Below are 18633 nucleotides of genomic sequence, written 5' to 3'. Positions count from 1 at the left end.
AAAGCAGCTAATTACAAGCTCACACTGTTTTTCTTGCTTAGTAACTACTTCTGAAACAGGATCTAAAGAATATAGTGCTACCACAGACAAGTAATCCAAATCTTACCATGCTTTCTACTAAGATTGAAACAATTCTTCACATTCTCACTCTGGGATAGTCACAGACATACTGACTAGAAACAAGCAGACTGAACTGGGTGCTCTAGTAAGTTGCCGATCTCTTACACAACACTTTATGAAGGTGACTCTCACATTTGCTCTTCAGATGAAGAGGTTGACTCCAGAAAAGGATGCTTGTACATACTTAGGAAAAACTACTAATCAATCATACACAAAAATCTCCCAGGAAATCTTGAGGTATCACTAACTTCAAACTTTCAGATTAAGGTACTTTAAGTTCAAACACATTTCTGCCTGTAACAAACAATTATGCTTTTCCTATGGCTTTTCAAGAGACACTTCATGAACATAGATTTTATTCTATCAATACTTCGAAGCAATAAAGACAGAAAAACAGCTTCACTTTGCGACATGAACTATGTTGACTACAGTACTACAGTAGCACAATCAAGTTTACACAATGGAGTACAAATTTCCAGCAGGCATCTTAGCAAAGCAGACACCTACAATAAAAGTAGAAGGACATGCAGGGGGCACGATGGGAAAATGGGTGAGCAAGAGAAGGAAGATGTGAACGTGGTCAGCCACGAACTATGAGCAGTGTTCACAGTCCGATATGACCAATAGCATTCACGACCTACCCCAGAAATGATCAACTTCTGTCTGCTCTCGAATCGAAGATTCATCCAACACAGTGGATACCATTGATGTATCGCTGGCACGGCTAAGGAAACTGCTTTGGTTAAAAATGGGAGAGCTGGACAGATTTTTCCTTGGCACGTCTCTCACACTGCCAGACTGTTTGTTTATGCTTTTGCGCTGCTTCACCATCCTAGAAAACAAAGTAATGAAAAACAAAAAGATACAGCGCTAACAGATGCAAGTTTCTGTTTCTCTCACTTAAAAAAAAATATTAATAAAAAGACAAGCTTTTTCAGCACTGATGTAACTGGGCAGTCCCCATCAGGTTTCAGAGAAAACTCTTACTTCTATGCACCTACAGTTTTGCAAAGAATTCACTGTAAGCCACATACACTAAGTTATGGTATTAAACACTGAGAACAAAAACGAAACAGCAAGCAATTCATTTCTGCAGGAATCTTCAAGACTCCAACCAAGAAATTCATTTGTGAGGACAGAAAATGCTTACTTAGAAGACTGATCCCTGAAAGTCACATTCCCGGCGTAAGAGCTGTCATGAAGGAGATCATTTCGGGCACTATCTGGTTTATTAAATCCTGCAGCAGCTAACCGTAAACTACGCCGAGACATTCTTGGTGAATCAAACACTGGATCTATTTTGTGCTCAATCTCAAAATCCAAAGCATCTGATGAATAACTTGAACTAAAACAAAATAAGAACACAAAAGTTAGAATTCGAGAGAAAAATCCCCCTAGAAATGAGCACACCATCAATTCAAAGCAGTTTATCCAGGTTATGGAGCAAGTTCCACAAGATGTGGTATTACCTAGATAACCTGGGAGCACGAAGAGCAATTCCTATTATAGGTTTAACAACAGAAAGCAAACCACAGAAAGAAACAACTACCATGGAAACCACGTCTGCAGCTGAGGCAGAATAAGCGTTGTGCAGCCTCAGACACAGCACTTTTAGCACCAATTTAAGAGATGAAACCATTTATGACACAAACCTTCTTTCCCACGCCTCGCTGCAAACAAAAAAAATCATGATAAGCCACAAACTAACACTTAATTTTCCTTTGTCTTTTTTTATTTCATTTTTAGCTTGCTGTTTTATACCACAAAGGCAAATTTATACATAAGTGAGCTTCACTCCATTATCCCAGAAACCAAATCCATGCTCGTACACTTGATTCTCTCAGAAGCTTCATAAGAACCCAGAATGAAGATAGAGCATGCAATAGCAAAGCAATGCAAATACAAACAGATTAAGCAGAAGAATCAATAAGACATGCATTTACTAAAACAGAAGTTTAGCCTAGAGCAGAATACTTGTTCTTGCAATGAAAGAAAACATTCAGTTATGTAATGGAGCAGAGCTTGTCATTACAGGATGCTGTGCAGCAGCAGCTCAGGTCCTACAGCTGCTCAGCGTGGTGAACCGAAGTATCACAACACAACTGCTCTAGGCCAGTGTTCCATTGGAGTCTGCTTCCTCAGAGATACACAGAGCTGGAACAGCAGTTACTTTAATATTCCTGGGGTTGGGTTCCTTTCTATTTCCCCTCCCCTCTTTTGTTTTTGAGAGAGATTAAAAAAAAAAAAAGAGAAAAGAAAACGGAGAAGGTATGATGTGTTACCTAAAGAGGCTCCTGCCTCCAAGAGCCCCTGGAGCAAGCAAATAAAGTAGAGCTCAATAGATTTTACATTGCAATATGAATTTGAAATGGATGCTTTCCAGAATACAAACAGCTGCTGCAGAAAGTATTTCTGTAAAAACAATCTTTTTAATGCAAATACTTTTCTTACAGCGTGTGAAAATCCAGAACATTACAAAGTAATCATCTGATACGTAATGTATTACTCTAGCATGTAAATAAATTAACATGGGAAGTCCTAGCAGCAGCACTTCAAGCAGTGATTTAGCTCTGATGAGGTGGGTGCTTTTGAAGCAAGTTTCCTGACTTGCACATAGGATCCAACAGAGTTGGAGCGCACAAATGGAACTTCTTTCACCTAAAAAGCCTAATCCAGTCAGCACACTGCAAGCAAACAGCTAGGTTCTCCAGCAGCAAGCAGGCATTCAGCTCACAGGACCAGAATGGTTTGTCTGAAATAACTCCTATTGCCCAGAGGTACTCAGATGTGGCAGCAGGCCCATGGCACCACCTGTCCCATCTCACTGATCTGCCCTGCCAGTGCTGCCCATACAGAACACAACCTTGGGCAAGGCAGGAGTCCCAAACACTGCTTCACATAAACCCAGTGTGGTTTACTGCACGAGTTGTGCCAATCAATCCTTCTCTGTATTTGGGGCAAGGGGAAGATGAAATAGACAGGAGCTTCCACGTGTGAAAGTAGATTTAGTTGATATTTGGAAAGGCACAGAGTAACAATTTATACAGTATTTTCAAAAATAATAAACATAGGCTTGCATTCTGACAGAGGTGAAGTAAGAAGACAGGTCAAATGTGGCTCTTCCTGTTGTCTATTCTGAAATTATCAGAGCCTCAATAGTTTGCAGTTGGGTCCCTCCCTAAACACTTGTTTCAGAACTCATTTTGCTATTTACACTTGCCACTGTGCATTTGCTTATCCTCATCTGCCCCCAGCACTTCTTACAGATACTCAATTCAGAAGAACACAAAGTACACAGGGCAAGCTGACAGCTGTAACCAGCTCAATTTGTTTCTGTTTGTGAACACTTGTTATTAGGTATCTCAATGAGCATTGATAACAGTTTGGGTTGAATGCAGTTGGAGTTGGCCTGCCACCTTAAACAAAAACCTGACAACAGAAAGTCACTGTGTCTTCTCTAAACTATGAAGAGATCTTCCTCTATTTATGCAGAAAAATAACTCTCCTTATATTGAAAGTCTCCAAAGGCAGAACAGGATAGAGATATCTCTTAATTTCCCACCTCGGTTTCAAGTTTTGGAAAGCAAGATCTTTTCTTTCCATAGAAGGAACTAAATTAAACAAATTGAAAAAAAAAAAACACAAAAAACCAGGCCTTTCTTTCAGAGGACATAAATGAACCTGTACATTGATATTATTCCCACCAAATGTAGATGGCTAGCCAAAAAGCTTACTGGAGGCAGGATGCAATTAGCCTATGCTCTTAGGTAACCTGTAACAGTGCAGATGGGCTTCTTCCTCCTGCCAGCCAGCTCCCCTGGCTGCTGGCACACCTGCAGACCTTACCAGCCTCAAGCCTATTCCCAGCTCCATACCTGTGCCCTTGGTACTTCCTTCACATGAGCTCCTAAAGAATGCCCTAGACTCCAGGGGGTTACATCTATGTTATAAATTGGTAAGTGGAATGAAAATGACGCCTGCCAGTTTTAGCACACGGATCCTTTTGTCTAGAGGACATGAAATGCAATTTATTTTATAAGTACCCTTTGGAAAGAAGTGGGCAGTAAGGTTCATGATTACTTAAGATTATGATAGAAGAATGCTGTGCACCTAGGAGACCTAGAACTAAACAGATATCATGTGCATACAAACTGTATGTGACCGTTCACATGCTCTCTGAGGAGAGCATCACATACATTAATTGACAAAGGACACTACCTTGAGTTGTAGTTATGGCTTTGATCAGTCCCAGAACATGCATAAAAATAATACAGATAGTCTTCTACTGATCCAATTTTATAGAAAGATGCATGTGATGTAATGCAGTGACCCAAAAATTAAGCCAAAATCTCATGTTTGGAAAGATAAAGAAGCGCTAAAAGTACCTGAGAGGTACAAAAAGGGCACCCCAGAAGATGGGTGACTACAGGGAGAGCAGTCTGAGGAGTGGGGAGGAAATTACATGTTGATAGGTGAGGGAGATTCACAGGTCTGACTTGCATCTTGAGGAGGATAAAGGTTATTTAGTTACTTCAGTTCAGTGCTTTTCTGATTTGAGCTGGAAGATTAAAAGCACAAAGCAGAACTGCTACAGTTATGAATACAGAGCAATCACTGTGAGTATTAATAGAAAACCTTTTAATAGGTTATAGCCAACTCTATTAATAGCTCTGTGCTATCTAAATTCAATAAGCTTTCCTGCAAAGCTACACACACACACACACAAGTTCCTTTAGAGAAACTCTCAGATTTTGTAAAGATCCAATAGTCAAAAGCAGAACAAGTGTTACCAGATAGAAAGTGAAGCCAACGTGGGCCAGGTGGGAAGGGAGAGGAGGAGTGAGCTTCAGCATGGAAACACTTGGGATTATCAACTCTGCTGAGCTCACCCTTTCTTCAGATTATTCAAACATTAACAGACCCAGCTGTCAAAGAATGAGACGAGCAGCACACAGTGAGACTGCAGCTCACCCTATGGAGCCCTGAAAGCAGGCACTGTACCAAGCAGTTTTCCCCATTATTTGAACATTTTGGATATCATACAATTTTCCAGGAGGAAGTTTGAGAGATCACTGTCTGGTCTTTTCTTTCCATACAAGGAAAAGTTACAATGATGAAATTAATTTCAGTATAACTGTATCTGCCTTCATTAAGTTCATTTTTAAAAGTCAGCTTAGCCAGCCCTAACATTTAACACAGTGAAATACAGTATCAAAAGGTTTCACTAGATGCAACTGTCCCCATCCACAAACACTTCTCCACAATTCCTCAGTTTTGCAACATAACCATCTTTGTTTCTGTAGAAAGTCAAACTTTCAATGCAAAAACTACCATCAAAATGAACTGTACTCCAGATTTCTAACAGGACTTGCTCTGCACCCTCCTCTCCTGGCAGCCAGCCATGCTCATACGGTTTCCCTGTCTGCTTGGGAGAGAAACAAACTCCTATCTGACAGTGGGCAAAAACAGAAATGCAGCTCAGCCTGGTTCCAACCCCATAGTAGTTTGAGCACTCCATTGAGCTTTACTTCTGTAGTATTCTTTGGAAGACACAAAAAAGGCTCAGAGGTAACAACCTTCATTTCTTAATATCGAGTTCTGTTTTTTCCTCTCCTCTGCAAGAAAAAAAATAGCTGGTGTGGAGAAGATTGCACAGTTGAAAATGAAAGTATTGTTTAAGGCAAATATAAAACTCAGGGAAAGAAATCAAATTAGATGATGATTTTGCAGCTCTTTTCAAGAAAAATGCTCAGAGACATCAAACCAAACAAACTGCCTAAATCTCCTAAAGAATCCTTTAGGAGGGCATCTCCTGCTGTTCTGCACACTCTTTCTGCACACTGATTCTGGAAAGCACACCTGTATTAAGCAACATTGCACCAATGCTTTCTTAAAACCTTGAGGAACAGCTGCAACTGCTTTTAACGGGTAAAACATTGATGCATGCAGTTTTGCAAGAATTGCTGACATCAGTCTATAGATAAGAAAATGATTCCCCCCCCCCCAGTCCTCAAAACAACAAGGCTACTCAACTTCCGAGCGTACAGAAGGAAGAATTAGTAATTGGTAATCTCATAATTACATGGTTTTGCCAATTTCTGGTTTATTGGCAAGTCGCCAAGTGTTCTCCAAACAAAATATTAAATTAACGCACATCAAATACACAGCGATGATATACAGGCACAGAAGAAACAAGTCTCATTCCATCTTAATGAGAAATCTTTTTTTAAAGCTGCAATTAGCCAAAGCAGTCACTCAGACCCATTCATGCACACTGGCTTCAAAACGCATTTATTAACTCAACAGGAAAAACGAGATGGACGCAATCCACAGCCAATCTGCTCTGCCAGTATTCAAAAACTCCAACGGGCATCACAACAACTCGCCTGCACTGCAGATGGGAGGAACCAGCAACCACTGCAGGTTTTTTTAGAAAACTGAAGTGATTTCAGTACAATCTAACGGTCAGTTTAATTAAAAAAATACAGGAAAAGTTCATTAGAATACAGATTTTTTTTTATATTTACACAACAGGCAGTTTTGATTTTAAAGTGATCAATACGCAACTTCTAGCAGCAATAAGGAGATATAAGCAACACTAAAGATCTAACAAACATGGAAGAATTTAGTGACATTCTGAGAGAAAACAGAAAGCGTAACTAGGTGGAGACTCATCTACCCATAGCAACTAATAAACACTGAGTCATTACCTTAGTCAGTGTCCCATCAGTTCAGCACACATGCTGTCCCGCACTGAGGACACGAGCCATTTCAGAACAGACCCATTAAAGCATGTTTCTGTAGAGGCCGTCTGCTTACTCTGAAAGCTATTCCAGAATTGACAACATTCAGAGAACATACAGTTTCTCTATAAGAAGAAAAAAAGTTCTCACCTGAGTGCATATGTATAGCCAGTGTTCTCTGGCACACATTGGGGAGGAGTATACGTATGTAGACGTGAAAAGTCCATGGTGACAGTTTCAAATCATACTGTAAAAGGTGAAAATAAAGCAATGCAATGACTTACAACTGTACAAAGCTAATGTAGGAGCCCTTGCATTGTTCAGCCTGTGTTTCCAAGTATCGAAATAATTCAAGTGACTGATACCAAAAATACGGAGCTCTCAGTGTTTCAGCACACAGCTGCCAGAGCTACACAGCCCTTATCAGCCACGCGTGAAGCTCAGCATACTTCCGACTGCAGGCCTTGTGGTTTGGTGGTGGGTTTTTTAATGATAGTCTATTTCAAGTCATTTCCGAGTTCTCTGGAACCGTGCTGTAATATGAGCCAAGGCTTTATCACAGCTAAACTGTACCACATCCATATGGACTCACGATAGTGCCAGGCCCAGCAGCTCAGCAGCTAGATGTTGGCCCCTCCTTGCCGTGCTTTCAGGTCTCTTCACAGAGCTCTGCTTCAAAAGGCCACTGAGCACAGCACAGCTGCGTTACACACCAACAAAGCTCAATACATGAAACCTGAGAAAGCTTTTACATATATTCAAATCCTTTTACCCTTTGAATGGCACTTGCCAAGCAGCGAGGAGGCTTCACATGTTTCACATTGACTTGTTATACTTGCTAACAGTTAACTTACTGCAGTAATAGAAACACTGGATAGACACCCTTACAGAAGAGCCAACTGCAAGATGACTCACATTGCTAGAACTGTCCTCAGTGGCAACGTGCAAAGGAAAAAACACAGTGCCCCCAGACAAAGCCAGAACACAAACATAAAGCCCTCTGCGGAATCTACAAAAGGTGCCAGAGCTTTAGGAAGGAAAAAAGGGCGGTGCTGTATCAGAAAACTTGTGTGACTATTTGTAGTACTATGTAAACTGACCTCTGATTTCAAAATATTTGCAAAACAAAACAAAAATCCTTGAGACCTTCTCTACCCAATTAGCCTTAAGAATAACGTTGCTTTTCTAGAAGAGGTTCTTTGATAGTAGGTTACTCATGGTTAACAACGGGGATCTGGCTGTTCTGGAGGGGCAGTTAGCACAGTGGAATCCTGGCTATTTCCAGCTCATCTATGGCTCCTGTTTCAACAACAGGAAAGGACATTCCACACAACTGCACTGACGTGCCTAACTAAAATATAAATGTCCCTAGCTACATTTAATTCTTGTAAACAAAATATCAACAAGCATCAAAACATCAAAATATCTCATTTTAGGGATGTTGTCTGTGATTCTGAAATAGGAGTTTTTATTTGTATAGTAACCCATGTGTAAAAAATAGAGATAACAAGCACAGGGAGTCCCAGGCACAGCTAATGCCAGTTCAAAAGGGAACCTCTGCACGTAACACCGAAACCCTTCGCCACTCCCTCTGCAGTCTTCAAGTCCTGATGTGAATGAAGTAGGAGGACATTTCCTTTGCTGCTGACAGCTGAGCTTCCTGCTTGTTTTTAAATCACAACTTACAGACCTGAACGCTGCAGCTTCCTGAGCGCAGGGACCTCCCATGCATCTGTGGGGTTACTGAGGAGTAAGGTCTCTCTTCTGCTCTTTACACATGTGTTTTGGAGATCACAAAGATGACATTTCCCTTAAATGATCTTTCCCTAAATTTGCTCCACTTGTTCCAGAGCCATCATGCTTCCACTGGCTTGTGTAACAAACCTGTTGCTTATTTAGTGCAAGCTTAAACCAATAGCAAAGAAGTATGGGCAAGGCAGTCTGACTGTGCTGGAAGAAGTACAATAATGCTACAACACACAACTGCTGCCATGCTTTAACAACAAACAGCACTACTTCTGGACCATAGAAAATGGAGACCAAAGAGCAACAATTCCCCCAATAGTGAAAGTGGAAATGCAGCGAGTTTCAAAATGATGGACACAGGTAACAGACAGAACTTGTTTTGTACAACAAAACTGATTTCTCATAGACACGTCTACTGAAACCTCAAAACTATGATAATGGTTGATCTAAACTGGGACAGCAGCCCTGTTCAGTTTGTACTGACAGCACATCCTCAGCACACGTACGGTTTCACCAATAAACCCAGCCTTTAGCTGGCAGCTCAACACCTGCTGTCATGCTTTTGACATCCAGCAGTATTTTCCCACATAGCCTCAATACTTCCACAGCTACCCAACCCCTCCCTGCTGCTCACGTGGACGGGGCAGCGGCAGACTTTGAAAAACAACACATTGGCTCAGGCTTCTCCTGCTCTTTTCTCCCTCTCCAAAAGCTCTCTCATTACTTGAAATTTAGCGGTAGAAACTGAACTACTTTCCTTATTTAATAAAGTCTGAAATATAACATTGAGCTCCGTAAAATGATTACTTGACAATGGCACTACTAAATGAAAAACTTTGGCATTACTTATACCTAGGTTTAGCATAGCAGGTTTTCATAGCACCAAGATCTCCAGCATAGGTCAGAGGTTCACCACCCCACAGCCAGGGATCCCTCTTACAAGATGCAGCAATTTTATCTCATTCTGTTTTTCTGATTCTCTAAAATTCACTCAGACTGAAAAGGAAAAACATTTACTTCATTTTCAAAGAGACAGAACTTCCTTAACTGACTTAAATACAACTTAAGAATAATCTTCTTAGGGATAATAACCATGGTTTCTAAAAACAGACACCTCAAATTTACTATGAATCTGGATATTTTTTAAACCTGGCTACCAGGTTCAGACTGACTGAGAGAACTCTCTTTCTTTGGAAGTGTTGTACGTATTACAGCAGAGCTGCAGAGCGGAGCAGGTGTGGGTGGAAAGCAGTAACTCCCTCTAATTTGTACACTTCTGCTTGACAGCACTCCTTTGTTCATCCAGCCCATTAATTCCTCTTGTTTACAAAACTTTCATATACAATTGGAACAGAAAAATAGAATTGAATAATTTGGAATTTTAAAGCCACGAAACTTGGCAGGGGGTCTGAGAGGTAGACAGAGCATAGCTCCAGTTTCAACACTTGGGGGCTCATGAGACTTACAACTTAGATCTCCATGGATCTGTCCAGACTCAGATTCAAGTAGGCCTGAGCTTTGTTGTCAGTTTCACCACGTCCAAACTAAGTATAACTTTTCCTTCAAAAAGCCCATAAAACATCTAATTGCCTAAAAATGTACCAATATAAATGTTTAAGACAAGTTAAGGCAACTGAAGAGAAGCACAAACTTCATCTAAAACACAATAAGCAGAGATTAGACAGCTGTGTCACATCACTGCCATCACTCTTCCACTTTTAAACTGGCCTCAAAACTTCTGCTGAGGAGACAGCTGAATTGTTTGCTTCTTGGGGAAGCAGATGACAATCATCTCTAGCATCAGCTCTCTCTTGCAACTCAACCAAATTCTGAGTCGGGCAGAACACAAGGCAGCCTGGGGACTCCTATAATCAGTGCTGCAGAATCTACCTTTTAACAAAGTCCCTCGGCTGCTCCCTGGAGAATGTGGAATACCAAGTGTCTGAGTGACACAGGGCCACACCACTACTTCATAAGCCTGTTTATCTTATTAGATTTGATCATCACTTTCAGGACTAGACAGCCTGAACAAAGCCCCAGAAGCACAGCATCAAGCTTCCTTGGTAGTAATGTAGACGATGTGATGCTCTGATAGTGGCCTTGAAGCAGAGAAGGGTCAGAAGAGCAGAGGCAGCACCAAATACACAGTGTATGTACACTACAAGCACGTAGCAAGGACAAGGGTAAGCCCCATCCTCATATGCTTCTCTGAGCACAAGGACGATTCTATCTCGGCACTCTCTGAAGAGCAGCTTTGTGACAGAAGAAGTGGTAAAACACCATCTCACAAAGCCAAACTACTCACCAGGAAGCTGTTATTGAGCAGGAAACTTGGTTTCGGTTTTCTAAGTCCCAGCAAAGCTTTTGCAATTGCTGGAGCACCCTGCAACTGGAACTGCTGGGCCACAGCAGGGGGCACAGAGGAAGCAAGGCAGCACTTGAGCAATGCTTTAGCAATATCTTTTTTGGGGGTGGGACAAATGCCAACAGTAAAAGAAATCAACTGCCTGTAGCTGTCACAGTGACAATACATTTAAAGCTTCAGAAAGATGTTGATAGTAGAACTTGACGTAGAGCCCACTTAAATGAGCTCATTTGCTTATGGTTTCATATACTGCGGCCTTACAAAGTTAAAGCAGCTTTTGGATAAATCATGAACAGCAGTGGAAGCAGAGCACGTAATGCACGGTTCCTGAGAGCAACCTGTTTTTATTTGTAATTCCAGATTTTGTACTGTTTGGAATAACCAGCAAGATTTCTCTTTTCGGTATTAAAGGCAAATTCCTAAGCCAATAGATGCTTCACAGAGTGTTTCCATACCTCCAAATCACTACAAGTTCCAACAGGCTGAAGGGCAAAGAGCTCCGTGCTATAGCAGGACTTTATTCACACACACCCGGCGTCATTTCAGCGCAGAACAGAACAACGCGGCCATCAAACTGACGTTTCCAACCGGAAGTTACGGGCAGCACTCCGAGGCCGCCCAGCGCCATGGCCGCGCGGCTCACACGGCGGGCAGCGCTGCGCACAGCGGGGACTTCCGCACTGTCGCCCGGGGTTGAGCGGAGCGGGCGGTGCGCTACGAGCAGGCTGCTGTAGGAACCACGGCTTCGAAGCGCGCACAGCTGCCTGCCGAGGAGCGGAGCTGTGCTCGGGGAGCCCGCCGTGTGCCCGCCCCGCGCAGCGCAAAATGGCCGCCGGCCCACAGCGCCGCAGGGCCGCCCGGCACAGCGCGGCTCGGAGCCAGCGGCCGCCCCACGGGCTGTTGCCGTCAGCTCCCGCGCGGGCCGGCTTGCTGCAGGGAAAACACTTTTTCGTGCTCGTGCAAAGCGGTCCCCGTGCTTATCGAGCTCAGCTCGCTGCAGATAACGACCGGCACGCGGTACCGAGCTCCTGCGTCCTTCGCTTCGCTCATGAAGCGACTTCAACAGCAACTGTCTACCAGAAAAAAAAAAAAAAAAAAGGAATCCAGCAGCCTGATCACGCATGGTGCACCTCCGACCCGCAGCTGGACCAGGGGGCCGTGCCACATGTGCTGACATGTGGAGCTGGGAGCAGTGACAGATGGCAGAGCGCTCCCCGCACCTGCACGGCACCCCGCAGGGCTTACACGGACAGACAGCAACGCAGCCCTGAAGGTGAGGGAGGAAATTAGGTGTTCATTTGTACACTCACCAGAGCGCTGACCTCTAACAGTGGGCTGCGAAGCAATGAGACAGACAAGTTTTTAAAAATAAGCAAAATAAAGACATCGGGTTTTTTGTCAGATGTTAATCTGACAACCACACAGTGAGATGAGGGGATTGCAAGCACCAAACCTGCAGTTTGCTGGTCAAGATTCTCCTTTTCCCTAACATGTGACAGGCAGTGTTTTTCAACAAAGAGCAGACATGCACCAAGGCCAACCAAGCACTTCTTCCCCTCCATCAGACATAAAACTTCATGAGCTCGCTCCAAAACAGGCACTGCCTCCAAACAGCTCAGTGCCTCACCGCGCTTCTGCTCCTCCACTGCCGGGGGTGACCAAACCTGAGCACCACACTGACAGCACAGCCCTGCGCCCCACAGCAAAGCCACTGTGGAAGTACTGTTGTTATGTAGTAAGGGCAGGCAGAGCTGCATGCAGGGCTGATGTCTTTAACAACACGCCCCATACTACACAGGAGCACGAGGGGCAGAGAAGGCACACTCGGTGCCCCACAGCTCCTCAGCTGCCCGCTAAGCCAACGCTAAGCAATTCCTCAGAACCAGCGCGTGAAGCTGCTGCAGCACTTCTGACAAGAAAAAGCTCCAAGATCCGGGCGGAGCGGAACGCGGGCGGCCACGGCACACATCGCCCCGCCGTTCCGGCCTCAGCAGCGCGGATTCAAACAGCTGTGAGCGCCAAAGAGGCCAACGTCTGTCTGTGCCTCACAGTGGCCGCCTCGCGCCTCGCCAGCGCCGGGCAGCGCACAGCCCGCGGCGGGGCCGCCCCTCAGCGGGTAAACACGGCACGGGGACGGCCAGCGCCACAGCGCGTCCTCTGTGGAAGGGGAAACCGGCGAGAGAAAGGGGAGCCGCCCACCCGCCGCCACGGAAGGCCCCGTCCCGCGGGTAGAGCAGAGCAGGGCAGGGCAGGGCAGAACAGGGCAGGGCAGCTCCGCCTCGCGGCAGAAGGGCGGCGAGTGCCGCCGGGAACCCACGGGCACGCGAGGCGGGGTGCCGCCACCCGCTGAGGTCGTTACCTGGCACCGGCGGAGCGGAGGAAAGGCCGAGCCCACGGCGGTGGCGGCACAGATTGCCTTCGCTTCGCCCCGCCCGCGTTACCGAGGCCGCCGGGAGCCCCCGCCCCGCGCCGCCCCGCCCCGCGCCTCCAGCAGCCCCGCCCCGCGCGGGGATCACCGCCCCCTCGTCGCCCACCTCAGCGGCTCCGCTCCGCGGCTTCCCCTCCGCGAAATGGAGCCTTGGGCGTCCCCGGGCCAGAAACGCCACCGCCTGTGTGGCTGGAACGCCCGTGCGCTTTCCCGTTCCTGCTACGCCTCTCCCACGCAGCCGCTTTGGGATTCCTTCCCCTTCCCGCGCAGCACCGTACCTCGGTGACCGCCGGACACCTGCGCTGAAACAAACCGCAACAAAAGGCACGGTTTGGAACGAGCCCCGACGTTCCCGTGTGTGGATAATGCACGCTAATAAGTTCAGCTCGCAGTCTGCCCCTGTCGCTTCTCCTACATCTCCCACACGGCGGTGCCGCGCTCCGAGCGGGGCGGTCCGGGCGCTGCTGCCGGGCCAACAGCCGCGCTGTGCGCTGGGGAGGAGCGGCTCGGCCTGCCAGGAAAGAACGGCTCGTAACTACGTCGCTGTTAAAGAAAGAAAGAGGCTCTGTGTCCTCGTTTGCGTACAAAACGGGCCAGAAGCTAGCCCTCGAGAAACAGAAAAGACATTAACATGAGGACATTCAAATAAGATGCCAGCTGATGTTAGGCAATTATTGTTTTAAAAGAGCTGTACTGCAGTGATGTGAGAACTCGGGGTGCTGTACAAAGCTGAGCTGACCGCAGGACAGCTGGAAGCCGGTACGTGGTTTGTCAGACACGCAGCCAGGCACTAACCTCGGCGGATGGTCAGTACTCTGCAGAAATGTGAACTATCTCACTCTTCTGTCCCTTCTCTTTCTGTACTTTGCACTTATTTTTGTGTCTTTGCAGTAGAAAACGTTTAAATGCATAAGGCAGTCAGGACAAAAATCTTTTCTTAGAGCTCCAATCTCTCTGAAACCCTTTGGTGGTTCCAGGCCGGGCCCTCCCAACATCTTTCTCCGCCCGTCCTGCTGGAGTGCAGCCAGGGCCGGCCGCGCTGTGCTCCGGCAGGACGAGGCACGCAGTGCTGCCTGGGCACAAATCCAGCTCCTTGGGCTGCTCCCACTCGTCCCGGGCAGCTCTTTTTCCCTCGGGACCCGGCTGAGAGGTTGGAGAAGGATGGCCCAGACTCAGCTCTGTCTCTGCTCCCTGGCTTTTATTGAAGAGCCAAAGGCTCTCCTCGAGAGAGCCAATAAAGAGCGTTTTGCTTCTAGACCTTAAGTGAAACTTGATCCAATATTCTAATTTAGTTAAAAGAAGCTGGTACGTATTGAGAGCTGATTATTTCCACATTTCAGAAAGACTGCTTTGCAGCAAATAAAAGTTATTTCAGTTTTTCAGCTTCCAACACTGAGCTCTGAACATAAAATGGGATCAATTTTATTGGCCGAAGTCTGAAGAAAAATGTTCAATATGAATAAAAATAGTTCATAGTAAAAATGTTCCAGTTTCAATGCTCTAAAGGGCAGTTTGGAACTTGGGGAAAAACAGAGCCTTGTTATTTGGCACCAGGTATAGGGAAACTGCAATGCATGGCCAAAGCAACCGGTCTGCATCTCTCAATTGCCCTCTCTTTTCACATTCCTGCTTCCTACCCTTCCTGTCCCTCTGTGATTCCCGCTCTTGTTCCCAGTGCATTCCCACACTCTCACTTAGCAGTCCTGTCCTGCTCTGTTCCTGCCCCTGCTATCAACCACAAAGCTACAGGTACCTACAGTAGTTAAAGCTATGGGCTGGTCATGACAGATACTGGTGCAGCAAGGAGTTTCTGAGTGGTAATTCTGGGTACTGGGCACGGCATCCTGCTGTGCAGGTTGGCAATGCCGATGGCACAGGGAGCTCAATAGCACTGTGGGTCAGTCCTGGCTGCAGGGCATTGCAGCAATGTGTGGCAGGATGTGCTGGGCTGGGACACTCTGTGGAAGCATTCTTTAGTGTGAGCAAGTGTGGGGATGTTTTTGTCCAAGGTAAGGAAATGATCGTATATGTGCTCTAGTACAAGAACTGGCTAAAGTATCTGGAAGTCTGATTTCTTGATAATTAAAGTTTCTCACCAGCTTCATTGCACTTTATGGTTAAACTGATGAGGGTCTCTTCTTCACATCATCTTTGGTGTCAGCCCAAGGAAAGGGATGCTCCATGCAGAGCACTTAGGTTATCAGTTAAGAGGGGGTTGCAAAGCACTTCAATTCAATTTTGCCAACAGATCCTGCCATGGTCCTGACTTACAGGGGATTTCAGACATTAACAAGAAAAGCTGATTACATACAAGACAGACTGACAGAGCAGCCGTTCTCCTCTCATCTGTTGCTTCAACTCAGTTACCGGGTTCTTGAGCTTCCCTGGGGGATTGATCTCACTAAGTGGACACAAGCCTGTTAACTGTAATTTTTTGTTGAGCTTCAGCTGCCTAATAATAAAGACTTTTTGCTTTATATTTTCCCCTCTCTTTAAAACATGGATAGAGTTTTGCTTGAAGGACTGAGGCAAGGAGCAGTCCTTTATGTATCCAGCAGGACTAGCTCTGACCCCATCTCCTATGGGAAAGCCAGCAGGTGCTTACTTTTCCACTGAGTAATTCTAACAGATTCTGCCAATGGAATGGAAACTGCTTTTCTCAGGTTAGCAGTGGATTTCCACAGGCCAGGATGTTACTTTGTGTCTGAAGCACTGTGTTTATTTTGCCTGCACAAAGGACTTCTCTCAAGTAAGGTAAAGCCCATGCAATAAGCTATCAGAACTCTAACCTGCATGTTCCACTATACAAGTCACAGTTCACTCTAACAGCTAGCATAGTACTAGTGGTGGGAGCCACAGTTAGGAGCTGCAAACTTTGCTCTTTGTTAATAGTGGTCATCGCACAATGTTCTGCGTCATGTTTGTCTGCTCTGTTAAAGTTACAGCTACACTTTAACTGTTTTGTCGTCATTTATTTCCACAAAGCTTCCATCCTAACTAAATTTGTCTCTTTAAGTGGCAAATGTGGAAGCATGACCCAGCTCTAAGCAGGGGTTTGGTCTGGGGAGCACGGCGAGCAGACCAGCGCATTACTGCGTGGTGTGATTAGCCAACACGATGCACCTCCGGACACCTGCAGGCACTCTGCCTGCAATCTGCCTAAAGCACTTCCGAGGAAATTTGCAGCTTACCAACAAAGACCCACACGGATGAGAGGTGGATGGATCTGAACATCCTTAACACCCGGCCTCCCCCAGAACTGCTCTCTTAAGATGTAGAGTTTCTCCCAAAGTAGAGGTGCACTACTTTACAGTGCTCTCTTACTGTCTAATCAATGGATTCTATTTAAGGTAGTCAAAAAACATCCAGAAGCCTATATTCAGTTAGACAAGTGCATACACTTACCAGAATTCTGTTTTGCTGAGAATTCGAGTCCCAGGATCCTCCACAACAGGTCTTCTAGCTTGCAAGGACGACAGACAGCAGCCCACTTGTTTGTCACAGGCAGGGCAGGGCTAAGTCTGCTTATCTATGGTGTCTGAAAGTTTGAGATAACCACTTTGCTCTAGAAAAATTGTCCTTGCTTAAAGCTTATGTAATGAATATGATGGCAATAGTGCTATAAAATGACCCCAAATAAAATCTAACACACGGTAATAGATGAACCAGCAAGACTGAAAAAAGATCTATATTTCAGTTGTGTGCCAACTGACACAGCAAAGGGCTGAGTCAGAAAGACTGGAACCAAAACAACTTAAAAACCCATGCTCCAACATCATCCATCGGAGAATTCATCATTATTCTTCATGAAGGGATCTGAGAAATTTAGGTTATATGAGATGAAGTATGGAAAACTATAACCAAGGTTGGCATGTTGTTGAAGTTCTATGCCCAGAATGCTATCAAATAAAGGAACGCAGTGGAAGATATTAAGTTTATCATACATGCATAAACTAAGATCAGCTTCTGTTTAACACGTCTTTATCAGGCTATCAGAATATTTTGTTCACACAGCTCTGCTGGCTCTAAAGAAAAAAGCTGTTTTGTTGAATCATGCAGAGATTTTTGTTTGGGAGGCATCCCACAATGGACTGTTCTGAAAGATAACAGAACACACGCAGACGAAAAATACTTCCCAGCCAACTGATTATATTGAGCTTGATGAATACTTCGGCTCTGAACACTTGTAGTTAGCTTCACGTTGTCTGTATTTCACTTCACTTAAGATACTCCCTTCTCTCTTCCCTAATCCCACGCTTGAAAGCAGGTTTATATAGAAGATCACAGGAGTGGTCTACACTGCACGTCACTTGTACTGCAGCTATCCTGTGGCTGCAGACAATGCTGAAGTAGAAGAATCTCAATTTTGTCGATGTAGAAACCTACAAAAAATGTTCCTGTAGCAATGTCATTGAGCAGGATGTCTGTGGTGGGCTTCCAAGGGAAGTTAATAACAAGAACTGGTTTCTTGTTGCTAAAGCAAGACCTCGGGTTGTGCTGGAAGAGCCTGTTGCTTTGCAGTGCTTTGAAAACTATTTTTTGAGAAACGAATGCTGAAAAACTCATAGGGTTCTGCTGGGATAGCCATGTAGTCTCCTGGATTTTTAATCATTGATTAGACTAAGAAAGCAATTTCACAGAATCACACAACAGCTGAGGCTGGGAGGGACCTGTGGAGGGCATGCAATCCACAGCCCTGCTCAGGTGGGGGCAGGTAGAACAGGCTGCCCAGGACTGCCTTAAGCCAGGTTTTGAATATCCCCAAAGATGGAGACTCTATAACCTCTTTATTCCATGCAATGTTTTCTAGTGATTTTTATTTATTGTACCTTTTGGGAAGTCGAGCTGACCCTCTGGTTACACTGAGCTACATACTTCTGATAGTTGTTGGGCAACTAAAACAGCCCTCACTACAGGAATGTAGTTTGGCTTTTCATGAAAAGAACACCTTGAAGACCTTATGTACAATTTAAAATGTGCATTCCATTGCACAGAAATGTCAAAGAGCTGTTGGATCATGAAGAAATTACTCCAATATTCTGTATTCTCAGTGTTATTGTCCCTTCTGATGGCATCTTCAAAACAGCACAGTATTTGGCAGAGGAGAAGCCACGAGTTTGCCTAATTTTGCTTTTAGAAGAGGAGTAGGGTCTACTCTCTGTATCTATTCTCTCTCACATGTTTTTTTGAGAATGCAGGTAAGTACAAAAGCAGTTTGGTTACCAACTGGA

At 45.0% G+C, this 18633-nt stretch overlaps 1 protein-coding gene across 38 annotated transcripts in view; it reads right to left on the bottom strand.

The window, feature by feature from the left end:
* SUN1 (Sad1 and UNC84 domain containing 1) overlaps window positions 1-16902 on the bottom strand; it is a 32135-nt gene extending 15233 nt beyond the window's left edge. For 9 of the 38 annotated variants that reach the window (XM_414757.8, XM_040647819.2, XM_015294325.4 and 6 more), the window contains exons 1-4: window positions 13334-13422; window positions 7014-7110; window positions 1271-1465; window positions 762-952 (exon numbers count right to left, since the gene is read on the bottom strand). In XM_414757.8, the coding sequence (XP_414757.3) occupies window positions 762-952; window positions 1271-1465; window positions 7014-7090 (463 nt within the window). In that variant the 5' untranslated portion in view covers window positions 7091-7110; window positions 13334-13422. Of the gene's footprint in view, window positions 1-761; window positions 953-1270; window positions 1466-7013; window positions 7111-11429; window positions 12048-12284; window positions 12310-12427; window positions 13423-13508; window positions 13914-16807 lie in introns of those variants that run through there. The other 29 variants (XM_040647820.2, XM_040647823.2, XM_040647824.2 and 26 more) reach the window with 17 other exon arrangements.
* Between the last annotated feature and the right edge of the window lie 1731 nt (window positions 16903-18633).

This window comes from Gallus gallus, chromosome 14, assembly GCF_016699485.2.
Source record: "Gallus gallus isolate bGalGal1 chromosome 14, bGalGal1.mat.broiler.GRCg7b, whole genome shotgun sequence".
Taxonomy (NCBI): domain Eukaryota; kingdom Metazoa; phylum Chordata; class Aves; order Galliformes; family Phasianidae; genus Gallus; species Gallus gallus.
Note: the sequence above shows the minus strand (reverse complement) of the source record. Positions and strands in the feature narration are given on the sequence as shown.